Source organism: Neodiprion pinetum, chromosome 2 (assembly GCF_021155775.2).
Source record: "Neodiprion pinetum isolate iyNeoPine1 chromosome 2, iyNeoPine1.2, whole genome shotgun sequence".
NCBI lineage: Eukaryota > Metazoa > Arthropoda > Insecta > Hymenoptera > Diprionidae > Neodiprion > Neodiprion pinetum.
The window spans coordinates 42626157-42646678 of record NC_060233.1 but is presented as its reverse complement, the minus strand read 5'-3'; the positions used below and the strand labels follow the sequence as shown (position 1 = coordinate 42646678).

The window sequence follows — 20522 nt, the reverse complement described above, 5'->3', positions numbered from 1 at the left end:
GGTACGCAGCAGTCTTTCACGGTGAAAATTATAATATTTTTCTAGACACCGTCTGGACTGACTGTCTGGCATCCAACGATTTCTTTGCGTCTTGGAACCAAGAAAAAAAAAGCAAGTTAATATCCGAGAGATATTTTTCACGTTTATACAAATCGTAAAAATATATGGATAACCGATCAGCGCGTCTGAAAACTTGGATGATCGTTGTTGGTTATCGATGAGTGAGTTCTCGACTTTTATCTCTTTCAGCGTCCAAGTTTTTTTTACGCAGGAAATCTGACTCTAATGATCACTCTTCTCCGTTTTCTTGTAAGGTAATTCACGCGTCATTACGAAGAGAACGTAAAAATTGGGTTGAAAATATACATCTGCAGCCTTTCCCCATAAATTGTCTGAAACGTTTTTCGTACGCTTTTTCTTTTCAACAATCGTTCACGCCTATGCTTTTTGGCTAACAATGAAAGTAGACGTTCTCTTTCACGGCACACGTTCCAAAATTCTATTCTTTACGGCAGCTGTGATTTTTTTATTTTTTTTTCTATCAACGTTTATCGAGTCGCTTCAACGAACGGAGTATGTAACAACAACAAGGGGGAATCTATTCTATTCTGGTTACGAGTAATAATTTATCAACTCATTGTCAGACGGGTAAATCGAGGCGAGCCGAAGTGGATAAAACGTACATGTATGTACGTACCTGCACACATGTTCTACAACGAGAGGGGAAAATACTCGAGGCCGGGAATTCACGATCAGTTACACCGGCAGCGTCCAACGTCGAATAAGCAGAATAAAGTAGCCCCCCCATTTTTTGTTACCTATTTTCATTTCAATTACCCGACCCTTCGGGGCTATTTTCGCGCGGCACGTAATGATAAATTAGCTCGAATTCCGACAGTGATCGCCCTTCGAAGTGCTCACCGACACGCAACGTTCGGCCAAACGATGCCGATTCCTAGACAGGACTTGAAAAGGTACCTAATTGCACTTTTTGTTGCCACATCAGGCCGAGGAAATTCCCTACCTTTTTCAGGATCTGTGTGAAAAAAAAAAAAAACATATATCCATATATATTTCACCGGATACCGCGGACTGATAATTAGGCATCTATCAGAAAAGTTTTCAAGGGTATCGAAAGACGACCGCGGACCGATATTTATCCGTGCTCCGTATCAATTCTAGCCTGTCGATTTTCTTTCGGGTTTCATCATTTCGAAGAGACGCATCCACCATCAATCTTGATAAATCGTGTCGCGCGTCAACCGCGACGTTTTCAACAGACGACAGCGTTTGTTGTGTCGAGACCCGAGTCGCGGGGAGCGAATCTTCAGACTCCTTGCGGTATTTCGTCCAGGGCTTTACGCGGCTGTAAATCCCACCCGAGACTGAATGGCGAAGACTTTTCGTCTCGGCCTATCCTCGCCCTTCAATTCACTCTCTTTCGACCCTCGGTCGGCGGTCGTCCCAACCCGTTTATTCTTTTCATACGACCTAAAAGCGTGACGTGATCAATAAACAGTGAAAAAAGATCGGCGTTCGGTTTCCGACGGGGAGAAACGAGGCCTTAATCCGCTTAATAACCTGGTCATTGAAAATGGATCAACCGGACGAGCGGTCTTTTTCTTTCCAATTCATTTCGTCGTCGATCCAATTTTTCCTCCCCCTCATTTCGTTCCGCTTTTCTTTCCCCGTTGAATCCTGGATTCTGGCTTCTTCGTATTAGATTTTCCTGAAACTCTGCCAAGTCCGAGAGTGGAAATCCGCCGCGTTTCAACCGCTGCACCAGTATCACGTCTTAACGAACTCAATTCTGCTCGCCCAGCGCCGAGTCGTATAATAGAGGGAATAAACGGCGTCTTTTGAACCACAGATCTCGTTTGTACATCTCGTTTCACTCCCGCACCGCTGCAGTGGATTCGAGTTATTTTTAATGACAGTTATTACAAGCCACGCTTTAATTTCTACCGGCATTTGTTTTCGCAGCTTTGGTCGTACCGACTTCCCTCTTCCGATTCGTTTCATTCGCGAAATATGTTCATTCTTCAAAGTTACTTTAACCGCAATTTTAGTTTTCATTTTTTCCCCAATTTCACCAGCCAGGGATGTATTCCCATGGATAAATAAATTCCTCTTCCATTCCGTATTCCATTCGTCGTCTCGTTGCACCTCCTTGCCTATTAACCCTCCCTTATTCATTCACCCCCAGTCTTGTTTATTTTCCTTAAGTTCGCGCGCCGCGCTTTGTCTCTGCGAAGTGGCACGGTCTTATAGCCTGCATCGTGGTTCTCGCGTGAACGTAGGTGAGAAAATTTATTCAAACTGCCTCGATGTAATCGAGCAATTAACCTGCCGGTATCCCACTTTCTACCGGCGCTTGGAGACGTCAGATATTCGTCGCAAGGGCGAGATAACCGGGGAGAGAGGGAGGGATCAAAATTCTTGGCGAGGTGCATTTACTCGGACCTTACAACGAGATTATACGTCAAAGGCAGAAGTAAGCCCTGACTTCCCGCCCCTGTTCTCAAACTTTAATCGCCGCAAAATGTCTCGTTTCTCATCGACCGTCGTAATCTCGCCGATTGATCTCTGAGGCGTCGGTGCCCGAAAGGCGACGCAGCTTTTTCTGCGTCGCGATGAAAACTAAAGGCCGTTGTTGACAAGGGTGAAACCACGCGCTGATCCGGGAGGGACTCGGCTCCGGCGGGAGATTTATTCGAACATTGAACAAGCTTCCCCCGATTTATCCGTGGAAACGATAGAGAGCCGAAGCCCAACTGTCCCTCCCGACGTCAAACGTGCCCGAGGGACCGGAATTTACAGACCAGGCTCTCCGGATCCCGGGGGGAATTGGGTTGCGGGCAATCGGCTCCGGAGACGAAACGTCGACGGTCGCCTGTATCGTCGACGCCGCGGCTACACGGCGATTCAAATTCAACGGAAGGATGAGAAGAGCGGGGAACGAGGGGGGGAATATTACCGAGCGTCAACGCTGCTCCAGTTTCCCTGAGCAAACGCCGTGAGACGAAGGACCGTTCGCCTTATAAATTCAAGGGTGAAACCTGGGCTCCCAGGGGATTTCCCTCCGAGACGTTCGGGGACCCCGTTAAGTATAATAACACGCTTCTGCCTCGCTCGTATCCCGGCATCCAGGCGTCCCATCGAGATTCTCTCTCCACAATGGTCAGCCGATACTGCTGACTTTCAAAATGACTGTGAATGACGGATTCCCGCGGGGCTTTCGCAGCGTTTGTATGAAACTTTTCAGAAATTCACGTTTTCGCGATATCGAGCTTGAACGAAGCGATAAACTCCCGTTTCACACGAACTCTTCGACCGGATGACGCGATGTAGAAATTTTCAGCTGGTATATCGTACCGGTTGTTCGATTGATTACCGTAGACGCGAACAAACATTGACACTCCGATCTGCCGGAAACGGTTCGCTTGGAAAAGCGGGATACCAGTTGAATAAACAAGACAACGTTGCACCTGATGGAGTGAAACCTGGAAGTCTCGATGCGGCGTGTCATCGGTCGAATTAAGAGATAACTCCACTCTAACTGCTGAAAAATGGCCCGTTTGACGATTTATTTTGGGGGTATGAAAAAAGGTGTAGAATTTCTTTTCCGAGGGTTTGTTTGACGCGTATTTAAGGATGACGACAAAAAAAACTATCATCATCCACTTGATGCAAAATGACGGCGACAGAGCCAATCTTGGAAATCGCCTTTCCTTAAAACTCATTCACCGGAGGACGGATTTCTCGTAAAGTATAAGGCCCGGAACGAAGAACCAAAAAATGTTGTAACCTATATACTGTTGACTATGGAACTGCGTGAGGGTTTTTTCAAATCAAATTTTGTGAAATTGTGCACTTTTAAAGAAATGAATCGATTTTTGGCCACAAAATAAGCAGTAGATTGTTGATAAGAAATAAGTTTACATTAAATAAATAACGGCTGGACACTTCCATAGAGAATATAATTGTGAAACTACCGTTAAATTTCAAATCGATCCGTGCAACGGTGTTCAAGTTATCTGTACTCCCAGTTTGAAAAAAGTCATTTCGAGGAAAATGAGTTTAAGGTTTTACGAGCACTGTGACAAATCGAGAATTGAACCTTTTAAAAAAATTTGTTCACCAGAAGACCAACTGGATGACCCTAAAACATTGTTTAAGCCAAAAAAAAAAAAGATTCAAATAAAAATAATCGAATTTTCCTAAATCCTAGAGTGGAATTATCCCTTATTTGTCGATGCGGAAATGTCGGTAGGTACCTGAGCTAATAAGGAGCTTTGCGCGTTGAGCTTTTCGCGTGTATGCAGCTACCTGCGATTGCTTTTGCGCAGTAATCAGCGAATTCATCAATCACGCGAGGATTTACGATGGAAACAGGTATTTCTGAATATCTCCGCCCTGCGTCTCGATGGAATTTTATAATAACGAAGCCTTTGAAGTAAAATCCTGCGGGAATCTGCGAGACTTGCCATCGCGCAGCGTGCACGTAACGCAAGCAAGAAACGAATCAAGCACTGCCTGGATCTTGTTCATAATAGATACCTCGATCAGTTCTCGAGGGAGATTCGCGGCTGCGAAGCAATTTCTTTCGAGTTTGAAAGTTTCGCGTTCTCAGGTCTGATGAAGTGAGATTTCCCAAACAAATAGACCGAAGAGTCTAAATTTCAAGCGCAGTTCTATTAATGTGATTTACCGACACAACGTTTTCCACTCAGAGTTTCTCAAGCTGCAAATGAAAATTCACTCCTACCTGCTGACATACCGACAACTGAGATGTACATTCCGGCTGTGTGCGGAGGGATTCATCTGTCGAAATAATATGGAGCGGTTCGTTATCTCCGAGAAACAGATACGAGGCTGCCGGAGGTTTTCTCTTCCTGTCGTCGGGCCGGATTTGCGATGCGGGGAAGCAAGTTGGACGGGTAACTTTAATAAAAGGTAAAGGTATTCTCGGATATTGCCAATCCCATTCGCTTGCGTCAGTCGGCTGATTGCACCGCGTGCTTCTCATTCGAGATACGGATTTTGATAATAGCATGCCTTCTTACAGGCAGCTATTACGCAATTAAATTCGTCCTCCCAACTTTGCCGAACTTGATACTCATCACGTAATACGTTATGCGTTACGAGCGGAAACTAAGAGTCTACGTTATTCCTGCAGCGTGTTTCCGCGAAAGTTTCCCTTCCACGTTTTCGAGTCGTTACTCGAGTCAAACTCCTCACCAAATGAATAGACCCAGAATCCAGTTCGCGTCGCGTCGTTAATCGATAAGCCGATTTTCTCGTTCTTTCTCCAAGTTGACGAGAGAAATTCATGCTCGTGTAGTTGAAACTTTTTCACTATACTTTTGTTTATTAATCTATCGCGTATCGCTGGTAACAGTTCTATTAGTCGTTGCTCAAACTTATCTCTGACCGTGATAGTCGTTCTGTTTTCCACTCGTGTCACGGATATATATATGCATGGTGCGATAAGGAATTCAACTGGAAATATTTAACACTCGTGATTCAACGCAGCAGGCAATCGGGAGCTAATAATAGTCGTGAAACTGCTGACTGTAAGCGGAATTCCCCGAAATTTTTCAAATGACACAATTGAGATAACGCGTTACTGAGAAATAAATTACGCGATTGTTTGCTTTTGCTCCCTGCAAGACTTCGAGCATTAAATTGTTGTCGAGGCAGCTTTGGTTGCTGTTTGAAATCATCGAATCAACCGTGAGATCGTTCACGAAGCTAAAACTTGGCCAATATTCCATAGAAGAAATGTCGGTGTAATCGTAACTGATGCAGTGCGTAATTGTTTGACCGTAAACGATTGTGAAAACGATGCGTACGAGTTACTTTACATGATATCGTGATGACGAAGTCATTATTTTTACTCGAGTCTGCCTGAAACGAACACGGATTTGTGCAACAAGTCGAAAGTTCGAGCAATCATCGATCAAGGTAACACGGTTAAAAATTGTCGAAAACAAGTGAAAATCCTGAAAAACAATTACATCGATAAGCCGATAGATTTCTGGGTACTCGAGAGATTAGATGTCGATTTTTTTCCTCGACTCCGTTAACAGCGCGTTGTTCCCCCTGCTGTAAGATCGGAATGGAATTTCGAGATAAGATTTCGGAATGCAAACACCGATGCGCCTTATCTTTGTCTGCACCGCGGTACATCAGAGATGGAGATAAGACCGCGCGAGGAGAATCGGTTATAAATACAAAGGCAAAGACCTCGTCCTCAGTCGCCCAACAGCTGTACTTGAGTGTAAGTAATCGCTGCCGTCTTTTTGTTCCCCGAACCGGCGCCATAAGTCCGTGACTCTATCGGTTAGCGGGAGGAATTACACAACGTTAAACAAAAACCCAGGATCGCGATGCTAAGGAAAGCTTCTTTCGCCCTGATCTTCGCCGTCGGCCTCGTCGCCACGACCAACGTTTCCTTCGGACCAAACGCCTTGCCGCTCGCCTATCAGGGCAAAGCTCTGCCCGCCAATGCCTCTCATCATTTGATCGTGGGAACGAGATTGTTCGCCGATCGTCTTCTGAGCCAGCAGGTAATCGGTCGGGAATTAATTTCGAAGCAATAATCCGTCGTCGCTTCGTCCGGATTTGACTTCCGGGCTGGGCTTGGGACCGGTATTCGCCCTTCGAATCCGCTGCAGCATTGCCTCTTACTTTCAGGTGGTCCTTAAGTCGAGTTCTTGGCTGCAGATCGTGACGAAGGAGGTAACTTTCCATACTCTGAACCGCGAGAACATCACGCAGGTAAAAGCCTTGGACCAGAAGACCAACGGCAATGGAGCGTACGCATCGATCACATACGGCGGACCCGGAAACCGGAACGTAACCCTTCGCTTCAAGAGTCAGCGTGGTCACGGAATCAACTTCTTCGTAGAAATTTACGGCCGTTGAGCGAACCCCGAGAATTTTCGCGTCCGGCGACTGTTGGAATTTTGTATTTTTTCACAATAAATAATCAGCTTGCAACGAATTCAATTTACGCGAATTACGCGCTGGATAGCGCGATCAGTCTTGGAAGCGACGACTTTGTCATCGGAATTACGAAAAGCTCTCTGAGTTATTCGTGCCGAGATTTTCGCTTCCAATACACTTTACACTTCCTGCGGTTTGCCAAAACTATTTCATTTCTCGCGTATGCGTTCGTGCGATCCGAACACTCGGGGAAGTTAATCTAATCTTGCGGACTTCGCTCGCCTCACCCTTATTCTTTCTTTTTACCCTTGTTTTTAGCGATCCCTTTTCACCGATATGAAATTGGCGGAACAACGTTACGCACAAGTTAGCCAGTGAGAGGTATCGCCGAGTTTTTGATATCTAAATGAAAATGAGATTCCATTAAAATTCGGGGCAGGAGGGACTGAAAAACAGGTCAACTATACCGAGGGGGAAAAATATGTGACCGGAATACGAGCGGAGTGACCCGTCGAGGCAATAACTTCCATGACGAGACAGACCCCTGAGTGGAACGTCGAAACATACGACTTCGAGAATTACGAAGTTGGCCACCGGATACCGGCGTCGTCGCTGGCACGGAGAGGACCGAATGCGAAGGGGACGAAAGCTGGAAGCTCGCTTTTGCTGGGCTTGACGCTATTTATCGGGTCTCAAGGTCAGCCGGCCCTGAATATTCTTTGTTATTTTTTTTTTGTATCATTTTTTCAAGCAAAGATTGATTTTTCTCATCACGAATCAATCGGACCCCGTTTCTTCGGATTAACCGCCATATCCGAGGTGAAATCGTAAGCGCGAGTAAAAAAACCTCCGTCTCGTCGATTCTTCGATCGAATCGCGATTTTTCTACAGCCAAACTCAGACAGCCGGAACTCCAAGCTCCGGTAGTTAATGATCGTATCTACCCAGCTAAAGATCGGGTGTTCCGATCTTCGATCACTCCATTTGTCCACCAAACTCACGCCTGTCAGCCGCAGAAGCTTCGTACGAAAGAATGGTGGGAAGGTTACGTGGATGGAAACGTGAATCTTGGGATGCGGTGTATTTGGGACGCAAGTAGGTTTGAAAGACATTCGCTCCTGAAAGTTCTTACCAGAGTAAACAAGACGCGGGTATTTGACGAGGAGAATCAAGTTTGGCGAATGGCGAGAGGACAGTTTCGGCCGGATCGCAATGATTTATCGAAGGACGGCTCTCACCGTTGTCATAGATATTTTTTCCGCTGTCAAATCCCCGGGAAATTCACGTCCCGATGGTATAAATCCGGGACACTCAGAACAGCATCGGCTTTTCTCTCATTGTTTGTACGGCTGGACGGAAATTTTACCGGAAGCGATCCTGCGGGCGGAAGTTAACGGCCGCTGTTCGTGACGAGGTAAAAAATGCCTGATCGAATGCCGCGTGTCCGCCGGCGAGTTTAAGGAATTACCGAAAATGAGCAGCCCCGATTTTTACGTCATGCTCCGGGAAGTAACGATCGGGAATGGGAAATTCAGATACTCAAGGGTCTCTCGAAACGGTGGCGCGACTCGCTATTTCGCGGAAATTATTATCCGACTAATCACCGTCTCGATCCTCATCTAGACATGGATCCGTGCGTTGCGATGCTTTCGGGGAACAAAGCGTAGGGAAAATCACCGAGGACGTTGTTAGCGAGGAGAGCTTTCGGAACCAAAGCCGTTCTCCGCTACTCCGCAAGCTTCTCTGTATTTTGAAACATCTGCGGGTGCAGTTTCTCATCACTCCGCAGTTCGAGCTTGATCATCAAACCGTATGCAGGATGCATTTGAGATCCGTGACGAGAAATGCTTTGAGATGAGCTCGGTGCCGCTTTTCATTAGCGAAATATCGCCGAGATACGTGATCCCAGCTTCGTAGGCATCCGTGCTTCCGTTTGCTCTCCACGATTCGCCAGACGGCGGCTTACTTCACAGTTGTTTCTCTAGTTCTCGTTTCCGTCCGTTTAATTTGATTAGCTGCGAATAATCGTCGCTGAAATCTCCCGCTCCAACAGTCTTGAACTGGATTTCAGATCCTATCACGACGGGGTGGGAGCTTTATGACGTAATTACATCCCTCGATCCTGGGACTGCATCCTGCTGGATGAGCCGGAGCAGCGACGTCCTTGCGTTTGTACGAAATTCGCCGTTGCGAAGGAAAAATTTCGTGTTTCGAGTCGTTCGTTTTCGTGACAAAAGTGCACGAGTCTAATTGTAATGGAAGTAGAACAGCCTTGCATTTTGGGTATGTAATTTCGTCAATTGAATGTAAAGCACATCTGCGAAAAACCGGACCTTTGAAATAAATTTATCGAGCTTGCATTGTCGAGCTCGGTGTGAAAATATACACCGCGACGATGTTGAATAATCGTAAAACGTAACAAAGGGACGAAGAGCGGAGATAAAACCGTCAGAGAGGTAAAAAATTTTTTGTCTTCCTCCGCGAGTGTAACGGAAAATTGTTCGGTTCGGAAAAACGCGGCGAATGATATTAGCATGAGAATGGGAGCGTGAAGAGTTGCAGGGTGTAAAAACAGGGAAACCCTTGCGGGGGAAAATGCGTGAAAAGATGAAATAAGATAACTCTTTTCTCGCCGCTATTTTCTCGGTTTACAACTCCAACGGTCGACTTTCTTTTACTTTGTTTATACATTCACACCTTTTTACTCCCGGGTCACCCGTGCCTTGGGGAATTTTTCACCTCAAAGTTTTCCCCCAACTTTTGCACTTTGCAAATACATTTTCTACTCCTTTTTGCACCGGCAACACGTAGCTTAAACGCAGAGGCCGCAACAAAGCCTTCGCCGCGTCGACTTGGAACCTTCTCGTCGTTCCTGTTTTATTGCCGGTCTATTTTTCGCCAAACTGCGGCAGGCACCTCATATTTACCCTGCGCGGTGTAAGCAGACATCGCGAATTACTCGCCGAACGCGGGTTCAACCGTGTAAAACGGGCGCTGCTGCTCTTGGAGCTTTGCTTGAAGGACCGATTGCGCCGCTGCGTGTCCGGGTTTCACTTTCTCACTTACCTACGCAAACAACCCTTGTCGGGGACGGTGGAAGATCTCGTGAAAATATATTCGACGAGCTTGCTCTGGGAACACGCGGCGCTAGAACGCCCGATAAAATCGACGAGAAATTAATTTTCTCTACGTGTGTATTCTGCGAGCGACCCGCTTAAACTCGAGGACACGAGGATAAATTATACCTAGGCGAATTTTCAATGATACTCGATACTCGCTGGCGTATAAATCGTTGAAACGTGACCCTCTCGGGATTCCGTTTCAGTTCTAGAATCGCGATTATCCGGTATCCATAAACCCAGACGCATTGCCTAATTTCGAATCTCGAATTATTTCTCGTCTGTCGAACAATTTTGCAAAACTTCAGCCTTTAGAAAATATTTCGGCATTGAAAAATCAATATTTTAATCCGAATCACTTGAGATCCGTAAGGTTATCTCAATTTCGATCGATTTCTTTGCCCGTAAGAGCATATCCATAATTTTGAAGGCTAACGAGTCGAGAAAAAAATAATTTTTACCGTAGCATAACGGAATAATTTACGCGTTTTCGAGAGGATTTGCGACGAGAATGGAGGAAGGAACGAGAAAAGCGAGGCTTGCGAAGGGAGAGAAAAAGTTTGTACACCTTTCGGAGAGCTCTAAAATCCGCGTAGGAGGCGTAAAATTGGCCTCGGTGAGAAATTTACGTCCGGCTCGATTAAGAATGCAAACTGCGTAAAGTGCCGGTAACGACCCTCCTGCCTATCGTAATACATTTCCTTACACGTGTAATACTAATGGCTGAACCGACATTTGCCGATGGATGTCGCGTCCGCGTAATACAGACAGTAACAACAGCAAAGATACGAGCGAATGTGGAGTTATTAAGTTACGACTGTGAAAGCTCTCACAGCCCGGCAATTTTTCGAGCTTTTGAACACCCAATCAGGCGCAGACTCGAAGTGTCCCCGTATTTTTTTACCCGTCACTTGAGACAGCCGTTTGACTTTCCCCGATAATCCGTATTCTCAGACGATGTTGAAATTGGATATAAATTAACGTCGAACGTGACTAATCGCGATTTTTACTCATCAGAGCCCATTTGAGAGGAAAACTATAAGGCGCTGGATTAATCGAATATTTTTTGCCCGATGTCTGGCGAGTCCTTTTTCACCCCCAAAGAATCAACAACCGCAAGATTTCACCGCGATACCGTCAAAGTTTCGAAATCGTATTTCACTCGCGGTTGGGTAAAAGGAATGTAGAAGAAAACGAGGCGTAAAAAGGCGGGTCCTCGACGCCGCTGGATTACGGGGCGAGAGCTTAACCCTGCTCGAATATCGCGATCCACGTGCATGTGCTGTGCTACATACGTGGACACAAGGTGTCGAGAATGTGTAAATTCAACGAGGTTCTGGACTATCGCAACTCCGGAGCTTGCACCTTGAGCTGTGTTTTTCCTTATTTTATTTCTCTCGCCTCTCCAATAAAATTTCCAATCTCCGACCGAGTTACGCTCCGACGAGTCCGTACAGCGAGCTGCTTTCACGGCTTCTCAAAATCACCCACAAATTGCGAGAGAATTCTGATTCGCGACGGAGTTTCACTTTCGGCCTAAGAGGTCCGTCTCGCGCCGCCGACTTTTTCCAACGCACTTCGCGACTCGATGGGCAAGGTCCGCAACCTCGTACCCACATTGCGGATTCTCTGTTTATCAAGCCACGCGTCTTTCGTCTGGCTGAATTCGTGGATCAAATGCGGAGAAACGTGGATCACCGGATGGGATTTTATGTCATAGCGTATTTTCGACCAAATATACGTTTCAATTTCCAGCGGAGAATTGTTGCGCGAAATCCTGCTATTTTTCATTTTTCTTTCTGTCATGTTTGTAACTTTTTTTTTTCAATCTTTTTTTCCTACACATCGCGCGTCCCAGCAATATCACCGTTCTAATAAAGCATGCGGAAAGAATGTTTCGAATGTCAGCCGCACGTGTTATCGCTGCAATAAAAATGCCACTAAATATGATTCATTGAAGTAAATATACACACGGTTTCTACTAGATAAAAAAAAAAAAAAAACGTACGCAAGGTGCTTTCAAAAATCGTCAACTCTCTAACCGTGGTTCAAATTTTCGGTTTGCAGATTTAATCCCGATTTAAATATATACATGTATGTATACTATAATCAGGTTTACACTAGTATACACATATGTACAATGTACACGCGTATTATATACCCTATTTTGGAGAAAAGGCTGCGGCGGTAACTTGTACCTATAACGATCTATCAAAAAAGAGGCACGCCGCTCGTAAAATCGAATGCGAAATAAACCGCGTCCCCCTGCGAGTCGGACCCTCGATGTAGAATGTGAACGAGTCTTTTTTGCCGTTTTCTATGCCCCGTTCAGAAATTTGCCGCACGGTAAAATAAAATCTTTTACTACTAGTTTCAGAGAGGTATTTTTCCCCCTCCCTTTGTCTTACCGCTTCCCTGCACCTCGAACTCGAGCTTTTACAATAACCTCGTTCTATTCTCCGCTCTCCATACATATAATCCCTTGACACGTGCGGATCATGCATCAGCACCGTTTCTACTCGGCGACGGTGAAATACTTTGCTATCCTCAGCGAATATAGAGAGAGAGGGGGCGGAAGGGGGCGGTCAAGACGTCGAGGCGCTCTCAGACAAACGTTATCATTCGCACTCCGATCGATTCCACGGGAAGGAGACGAGGTCGAAGCTGGATAGCGAACTGGTGGATAAATTTCGCGATACGCGGATAAAAATGCATTGAATTAGAAAACGAGGCTTAACCCGCCTCCCGCCCTGTGTAAGTTCTTCGTTCGCTCGTCCCCTGCCATTTAATTTACCTCCCAATTCTCTCAACTCTTCCCTGCACGAGGGGAACAAAAATATCCGCAACGACCGAAAACTGGCCGAGTAAATAATTCGGGCGGAAAGATAAACACCCCGGGGCTCATGATTGGGATTTCCAAGTGAAACTCGGCGGAAATCTGGCTCCGGTGTTTTTTGTTTTTCTGCAGGGTTTCAAACCGTTCAACGTGTGTCATACTCAAGGTCTGTTAACAACGGTAACGAATGTTACAGCACCCAAGCGACGATAATCAAATTGACAAGTTTGCCGTGCCCGAATTTATTCGATAGGTACTCGCCAAGTCAGTCACGATTCATTGGAGTTCGCTTCATTGGTCAGGCAATTGCGGGAGTTCGATAAATTAGGAGGTATTGAAGTTCCGCTTCCGCCGAGAGTCTTCGCTCGCGAATTATGAGGACCGTTTTCGGAAAACCGCCGCGACGCTATTCATCGCGAGTCGAGCTGAGTCGGTTTTCAAGACGCGATAAAACTGACGACGAGATTCAAAGATCCTGAGAGCAAACAGCGCCTCCCAAGCTGTCGTAGATTTATTCGCAGCTCAGACGAGATTCTCGTCCGCGGTCGAATCGCGATATTCGTCTCGGCTCTCGGTCGAGTATGAGAACATAAAATTCGAGAAGTCGCTGCAAAGCCCTTTGAACATTTACAATTTTTCGCGAAAGGTAGGAAATCCTGCCGATATGTTTCGTCCGTCTTTGTACCAAGCTGGCTCCTCGACTTCCCGGCGGATCAAGTTCCCCAGAATTTTTGATAGCTTTGGAAAACCTTGCTCGAAACGAACTTTCCCCGGGTCGAGCCTTTGCTTCGTCCGTCGTTTCACCCCGATTCGGGGACCACCGAATACCTCGAGCCAATTACCGGCGGGAACCTCGTTACGTCTCTACGGTAATATAAGTGGAACATGTCTCGAGGATACTCCCTCGGCTGCAGGAACTCAAATTCACTCCCAACGCGAAACAACCACGCGGGAGCGGCTCTAATCGCACGTAGGACATCGCCGAGTGTCGCACTCTACGTGTCGCGTTCAGGGTGTGCGGCGTTAAAACCAACGGACACATGTGGATAAACCATCGCGATGCCGAAACGAGGCGTGCATGCTGCGCGACGAAAGGTGGCGCCCATCTTGACTGCTCAAAGTGGTTAACTGCCGCGATTTAATTGCCCCGTCCACTATGGCTAATGGACGTGCCTGCCTACGGTGGGTGTATCAGAAATTAGCATCCATTATGGTCGTCGTCCGGCCCGTGTCGCTCCTCGGGTCAAATTTGCGCGAAGGATATTTTCGTTCTTTGATAAAGTCGCCTTGTAGCTACGGCAATTCCTTCGAATACGTGGAGTATCGGTGAGTTTTGTTTTTCGACAATTTTCAAATGGGACACGTTGAGTAATCGTTTTTTGAGAAATTTTTTCGAGCATTACGACACGCCTCGATTCAGCGTCGTTTGTCTTTCGCGTTGTGTTTAGGTCGGTGTCGGTGAAATATGACATCGGAGCTTGTCCTTCTTGGGATCTTATCTCGCCGGGAAACACTGTTTCGCAACGTTATTTATCGCGGAGTCTTGTCGTTACGACAGCGTTATTCTGTTCGCATCGGTAATCAAATCGAGGCGTCTGTGCTACCGTGAATTTTTCATTCTTGTAACGTGCCAACGACTGCGAAGCTCACCGACGGCTGACAAGAAGTGAGGGTGAAATACTAAATACGAATTACGACTACGCAGCGTTAGCACTAAATTTGAATTTACAGCCACTGGTTATTGGCCGACTCGATTTCGACCCACTTCCGGAGCTATTTCACGATTTTCTACGACTGGTCTCGAAAGGCTTGCACGGTGATAATTTTAAACTCGGGAAGAAGAGTGAAAATAAATTTGGAAAAGAAGAAAAAATAAGATGAAATTGTGAACAGTAACAACAAAGTTTTCTTCGAGTTAATCTTTTCGTTTAATTATTATTCATAGAGTTTCATCATCAAACAAATTTTCTCAGTAACCGTGTTTTAACGATTTATACGCTCGAGCAAAAAGCAATTTCGAAACAATTAATGCCAAAGTATTAATATTGAGGGTTGAATTAAATTCCTACTCACTGATGTTTTTCAGTCTCGCAAACTTGCAATCTATTGGAAATAATGATGCGGGCACGGAGATAATGTTCGAAGGGATAGAAAGCAGGTAGACCAAAGCAACGAAGTCACTCGACTTGCAGAGGGATAATTGAAGCCATAGACGCTTGTTGTAATCGCTAAAGCTGATTGCGAGCAATTTGTACGCGTAGAAGATATTTCATCATTCCATGATTCGAATTATGAAAGTCAAAGCACGCCGGGTCTTTCGCATAAAATGGATTAACCTCGCTGCAATCTGCGTCATTTACGCGAATCAACGCACACCGACACATGCGAACAGAATGAAGTCGAAGAGATTAACCAGAAACACGGTTTCATATTTTTAAGTCTGTCGCGCTGGCCGTGGGTTGAACTTCAAGTGCGTCAGTCGTTCCAGAACTCACGTAAAAAGGCTGCTTTTCATTCCGAAACAATTCGATTATCGTGACTCGTATTGGAAAAAAAAAAAGAAAACACAGAATAATAGAGTATTCTCTTTTTTTTCACCCTCTCTCACTTATAAAATTATCAATAAATCTTAGAAAGATTACTTTTGTAATGAATTTCTTTCTGCGTCTGTATTATAAAACTCACCCCACAAAAGGCTGTGAATGTGAAAAATAAAAATAAATACCATTTCAGGCACGACGTTGAATATTGAAAATTCTCAGAAATGTAATATCACCGTTTGCGTGTGAAATTTCTTTTAATAAAATTCACACCATTTTTCACAGAACATTGCCATAGAAATGCCTGAGCATAATTCACGCAGATTTTTTCTAATTTGCACAGGAGCTTTAACTATCGCCAGAAATTTCGCAGAATTTTTCTTAATACCAATCTTGGTTGGAGCTAAACTGGTTATAAGGCTCATCCGGCTTCCGCGAAGCTCTTGAATAAAGGACTGCCTACATCACGGCATCACCGACGACGCAAAATATTAACAGGATACGCGCACCCGAGATAAATGCCTACCTCGGTATTGCAGCTTAGCCTCGGCGCGAAAAGCTCGCCGCGGAAGGAATATATATAACGGTCGAAATGAGCCAGCTGCATCCCTCTTGACTGACAACGAAGATATCCCAGATCGATCTCTCCGATTTCATTTCTTTTGTAACATGTTACAGTAGACTGAAAACCAAGTGACATGTATTTTTTTTTTTATCCGCCATTAAAAACTTTAAACGGGTGAAAACACCATCGGGCGGTTTTTTATTTATTTTTTTTTTTTTAAATTCAGAAAACATCATTTTTCATTTCTCATTACGAGAAAATTATTCCAGTTGGAATGGTTAAAAAATATTATGTTCTTCTGGACGAAGCTGCAAAATCATCCCTTTTGACGTGTCTTAAAGTGTTGATTGGCGGATAAAAAAAATACTCGCCGCTTAGTTGTTAGTCTACTATAACATACTACAAAAGAAATGAAATCGGAGAGATCGATCTGGGATACCTTTCTTGTGAGGATAAACGGGGCGCAATCATTAGGGCGAATGGGGAAGTTTGCGTAACGGGACCGAAGTTACCCTTTGATTCCCATCGCAAAGCGGAATCTCGGGAGAAGTTTTTCTTGAGAACCGGTTAAAATTCACTGGCCCATCCTGCCTCTCGTCGTTCCAATTGATCGAGTCTCAGAGTTACGCCGAAGTTGTCGAGCGACTGGCAACTTCTAATTTCGTGGCACAATAACCGATAAATACAGAGAAAAGTTTTCTACGCCCAGGCGACAAGACGTGCAATCGGACCAGTCGACGGATGCTGTATAATCTTGAACCGTTACTTCGCAATTTGACAAGTTCCGATCCCCTTGATCCTGCGGACCGCAATATTACTCATCCACTAAAGCGGTGCAGCTTCTGCAGGTGCGGGCACAGCTTCGACTCCGAAACTACTCCGATCAAGAGTTTTACAACTTAGGACGGGCGTACGGAGGAGTAATTTTAACTAGACCGTCCGCTTGTTGGATCACTCGGAAAGTAATCACCTCCGGCACTTACACTCGAACTCGTCTCGTTTATGTCGAAGCGGCTGTTAAAACCGGGCGATTAATCTGCTCCCGGTTTATAATGCATCGGTCATCTTGACGACCAAGTTTTCATTTTCAAGACGTGCGGATCACGGAGCAGAGTCATCGATTTTACAATTTGACATCTATCACTGCGGTAAGATAGCGTATCGTGACGCGGAAGGAAATTGCACGGCTGCAAGCTTTCGTTCCATAAGAGAACCGCGGACGATCAGGAGGTCCCCGCGGGATTCAAGTCATTTAGTTACTCGGGAGATTACCGGCGGGCAGCCATTCGTACGATTAAACGCACCGCCACTACCGCTTGATATAATTCCGCTTGATATAATGCTACTTACAATTAGTATAGTTTCACTCAATAAAATGCCGCTCGATGAAACGTTGTCTCTTTGAAAGCTCACTGCAATTGTGTTTTCGATTCGCTTGATCTATGTAAGAATTATCTCACAGGTTAGGATTGTGCATCAACGACGCTGTTTCCGATATTAATCGGGCGCTGCTAGATGTTCAAGTCGTGAGAACGCTTTCGGCGAAAATCATGAGAACGTGATCGCGATTTGTCAAAGCAAACTCATTCCGCGGTCACGTTGAATACAGATGTCGGTCTTCTACTCGCGGTATAAAGATTCTTGCGCTTATTCGAGGAAGCTGCGTCGGTATACGCGATGGCCAATCTCTTCGAAATCCCGGATAGAAGACGCCAGGAGGTGATGCGGCTTCTGTTCGAAGGAGGCTACGTGCATCGGCGACGCCGCCTGCCGAACGGCTTCTCCTAGACGCGCGTCGAATGGCAAATAACCCTGTCCATGCGGACGAGGGGACGCGAACCGTGGATGAAACGGCGACTGGGTTTCCTTCGGTTTTTTTTCAGCACAAATGAAATATCGAGGAAGTCTCGAAGCTTTGCCTTCGGCGTCTTTCGCGACAGAGAGATTAGATTAGATTAGATTATAGATATAGATATAGATATAGATATAGATATAGATATAGAGAGAGAGAGAGAGAGAGAGAAGGAAATGTGTGGGAGGATACAACTGCGGGATGTTGTCATATTGGGATTGTTTATGCGAGGGTGGAGCCTGGATCTGGCGAACTCGAGCCATTCGAGCAGAGAAGGATGATGTAAATTTTTTTTATTCAATGAATGTGGGCGGTTTCCTGTTTGGGTAAACGTTGCTCAATTAAAACTACCCGGTAAACTCTCTCGAGCATGTAAAGTGGATCCTGGGATTCCGGCGAACAGAAACCCTGAGTAAATAATCCCACACATCCTGGAGGACCTCGGGACTGAAAATCCCGATCAAACATTTTTCGGGGTGGCTCGTTTCAGGTGGTCCCGCATTTTCTCGCTTCGGCAACCTTCTAACCGGAAACTTGTTACAATTTTCATCCCCGATTCACGCGGCGGTCGCTTAATTTTCATTGTATTGAAAATTCAACTATCCACACAAGATCCTATCGATCCCGTCCCAGGCCCCGGTGGGACCTTTCCGATGGAAAGATATTTCTACTCCGGACTTCGAAACAACCGACGAGGCGACTGCTCGATTAATCAGCTCTCTTCGGCGCGTCGCTCGCTGTTTCAACGCGACCCAGATTGTTCAATTTCAGACTGCACCGCGATGCGTTGATGTGATATTGCGGCGTGGAAAACCACCTCTGGAAACCTCAGCCGTCATCTGCTTCCTGGAAATGTAATCCTCGGGGGTTTTGCAGCCCGAGTTTAAATCACGAAGATGAATGATACTTCCCGGTGTTTCGAAGTCGAGGATTCTCCGTACTCTTCGCGAAAAGTCGGGGGGTTTTAAGACCTGGGTAGAAAGAAGCGAGAATTCGGCATTCCTTCGGCACCCTGTGACGCGTAATTCTCCACCCCGGGTCCTCCAAGGCTGAAAGAGCGAACGAAACTCAAACTTTTAACGCGCCGAGATTCGGGCAGAAACAACCAAAGTCGTTTTGCAAAGAATCATCGGCGTCAGGATCACTGCTTTTATTTCAAGCCCCGAAAAGTTGATCTGATTTATGGACTAACGTGGAATTCCCGTTTCCACTGAAGCGGGCTGCAACTCTTGACGAAAGCCCGTAACGCAGTCGAGCTTATCGTTGACTGGCACCCCCCCGTCGAGACTTAATACTCACTTTCCCCATTTTTCGCCCGAGAAAGAGAGATAACGCGTCTGGTAGCTGCCTTTCGACAACGTTAAACGTGGGCGTCTTTGTCGGTAGGTGCCTACATGCGAGGTAATTTGATGTTTCTGATCCCCGTTCCATCGGGACTTTGAACCTTCGTTGGGTTCAAAGAAGGGAATGGATTCGGTTCAGCTTTTCCGTGTGGATTAAAATCATCCCGGAGCGGCACACGCACCCTGACTCGGTATTGACGGGGGAATTCAGGAGCGGAATGAAAATGTTGGGTTCACATCTGGGGCTCGTTCTGTACGCGCGAACCTTTGACGCGAAGGCGCGAGGGTTAAACGACGCCGAGATGGATGCATCTGGTCCCGTTTTTCTCGCCTGCCTCTGGAAAACGGCCACACCGCTGGCTCTCCGCGTAACCAGACGGGCTTACGACCTTTTGAAGATACGGCTTCGGGTCGAGCAACAATCGACCGTAAACTCTGAATGGCCGATGTAAGTGTCGAGATGTTTCTAGGGCTCCACTTTTCACCTTAGCGAGTCAATACGACTCGAGCCTCGGGCATGTCTCGTTTCCCGTGACCTGAAAGGCTTGCGACGGTATCGAAATTTATATTCTCATAACGCTTGTCAACGAAGCGGCGTAAAAAATGGGGGATGAAAATTTAGGGGACGTCTCGCGATAAGCCGGACAAGAAAATTTCGCTACCGCAATATTTTTCCTCACGCAGGTCGACGCGTATCCGAGTCTTTCTTTTCATAGAATATTCAACTCGTCCCTGTATGTGCGTACATTTTTCCGCATTTCTAGCCTGCTGCATAATTCCCGATACACGCCGTGAAAGTCACGAGTCTTGAGTTGTTTTGAAGCTGATGTTTGCGGGACGTTCCCGGAGAACTTTTAAAAAATTAATAAACCCAGTAAGGCGGACGATGGGTTCGTACCTCGAGGAAAAAGTGAGCCCCATTTTATTCATACCGCGCGGCTAGTTCTTCTTCGTCTTCCTTCGCTTTCGGCGGAATTTTCTCGCATACTCGTTCAAATTTGAAGAATTATTTTGATCTCGTTCAAGGGGAGGAAGACGGTGACAGATGAGAATCTACCGTCGACGGGAACGCGGATCCCGCAACGCCTATCAGTCATCCCCCGAAGGGTGTTTCTACGACAACGTATTATCGGGAATATTAAACCGGTGGGGTGCGTGTGTGTGTGTGAAAGAGAGAGAGAGAGAGAGAGAGAGGGCGGGAGAGAGAGCTTCTTTTTCTCATCCAAAGTGGCGGGATTGGCTATAGGAACGCTACCAATTTCAAAACGGTGTGTTTTTCCGGCCGAAAATCGACTGTGGGACGAAGTCGAGGGACT

At 46.0% G+C, this 20522-nt stretch overlaps 2 protein-coding genes across 2 annotated transcripts in view; both read left to right on the top strand.

The window, feature by feature from the left end:
* LOC124212327 (uncharacterized) overlaps positions 1-20522 on the top strand; it is a 52371-nt gene that overhangs the window by 20100 nt on the left and 11749 nt on the right. The gene's annotated exons all lie outside the window — the stretch shown is intronic.
* LOC124212041 (probable salivary secreted peptide) lies at positions 6393-6930 on the top strand. The gene is made up of 2 exons (XM_046611732.2): positions 6393-6572; positions 6700-6930. Exons 1-2 carry the CDS (start codon positions 6393-6395, stop codon positions 6928-6930), a joined length of 411 nt encoding a protein of 136 aa, XP_046467688.1.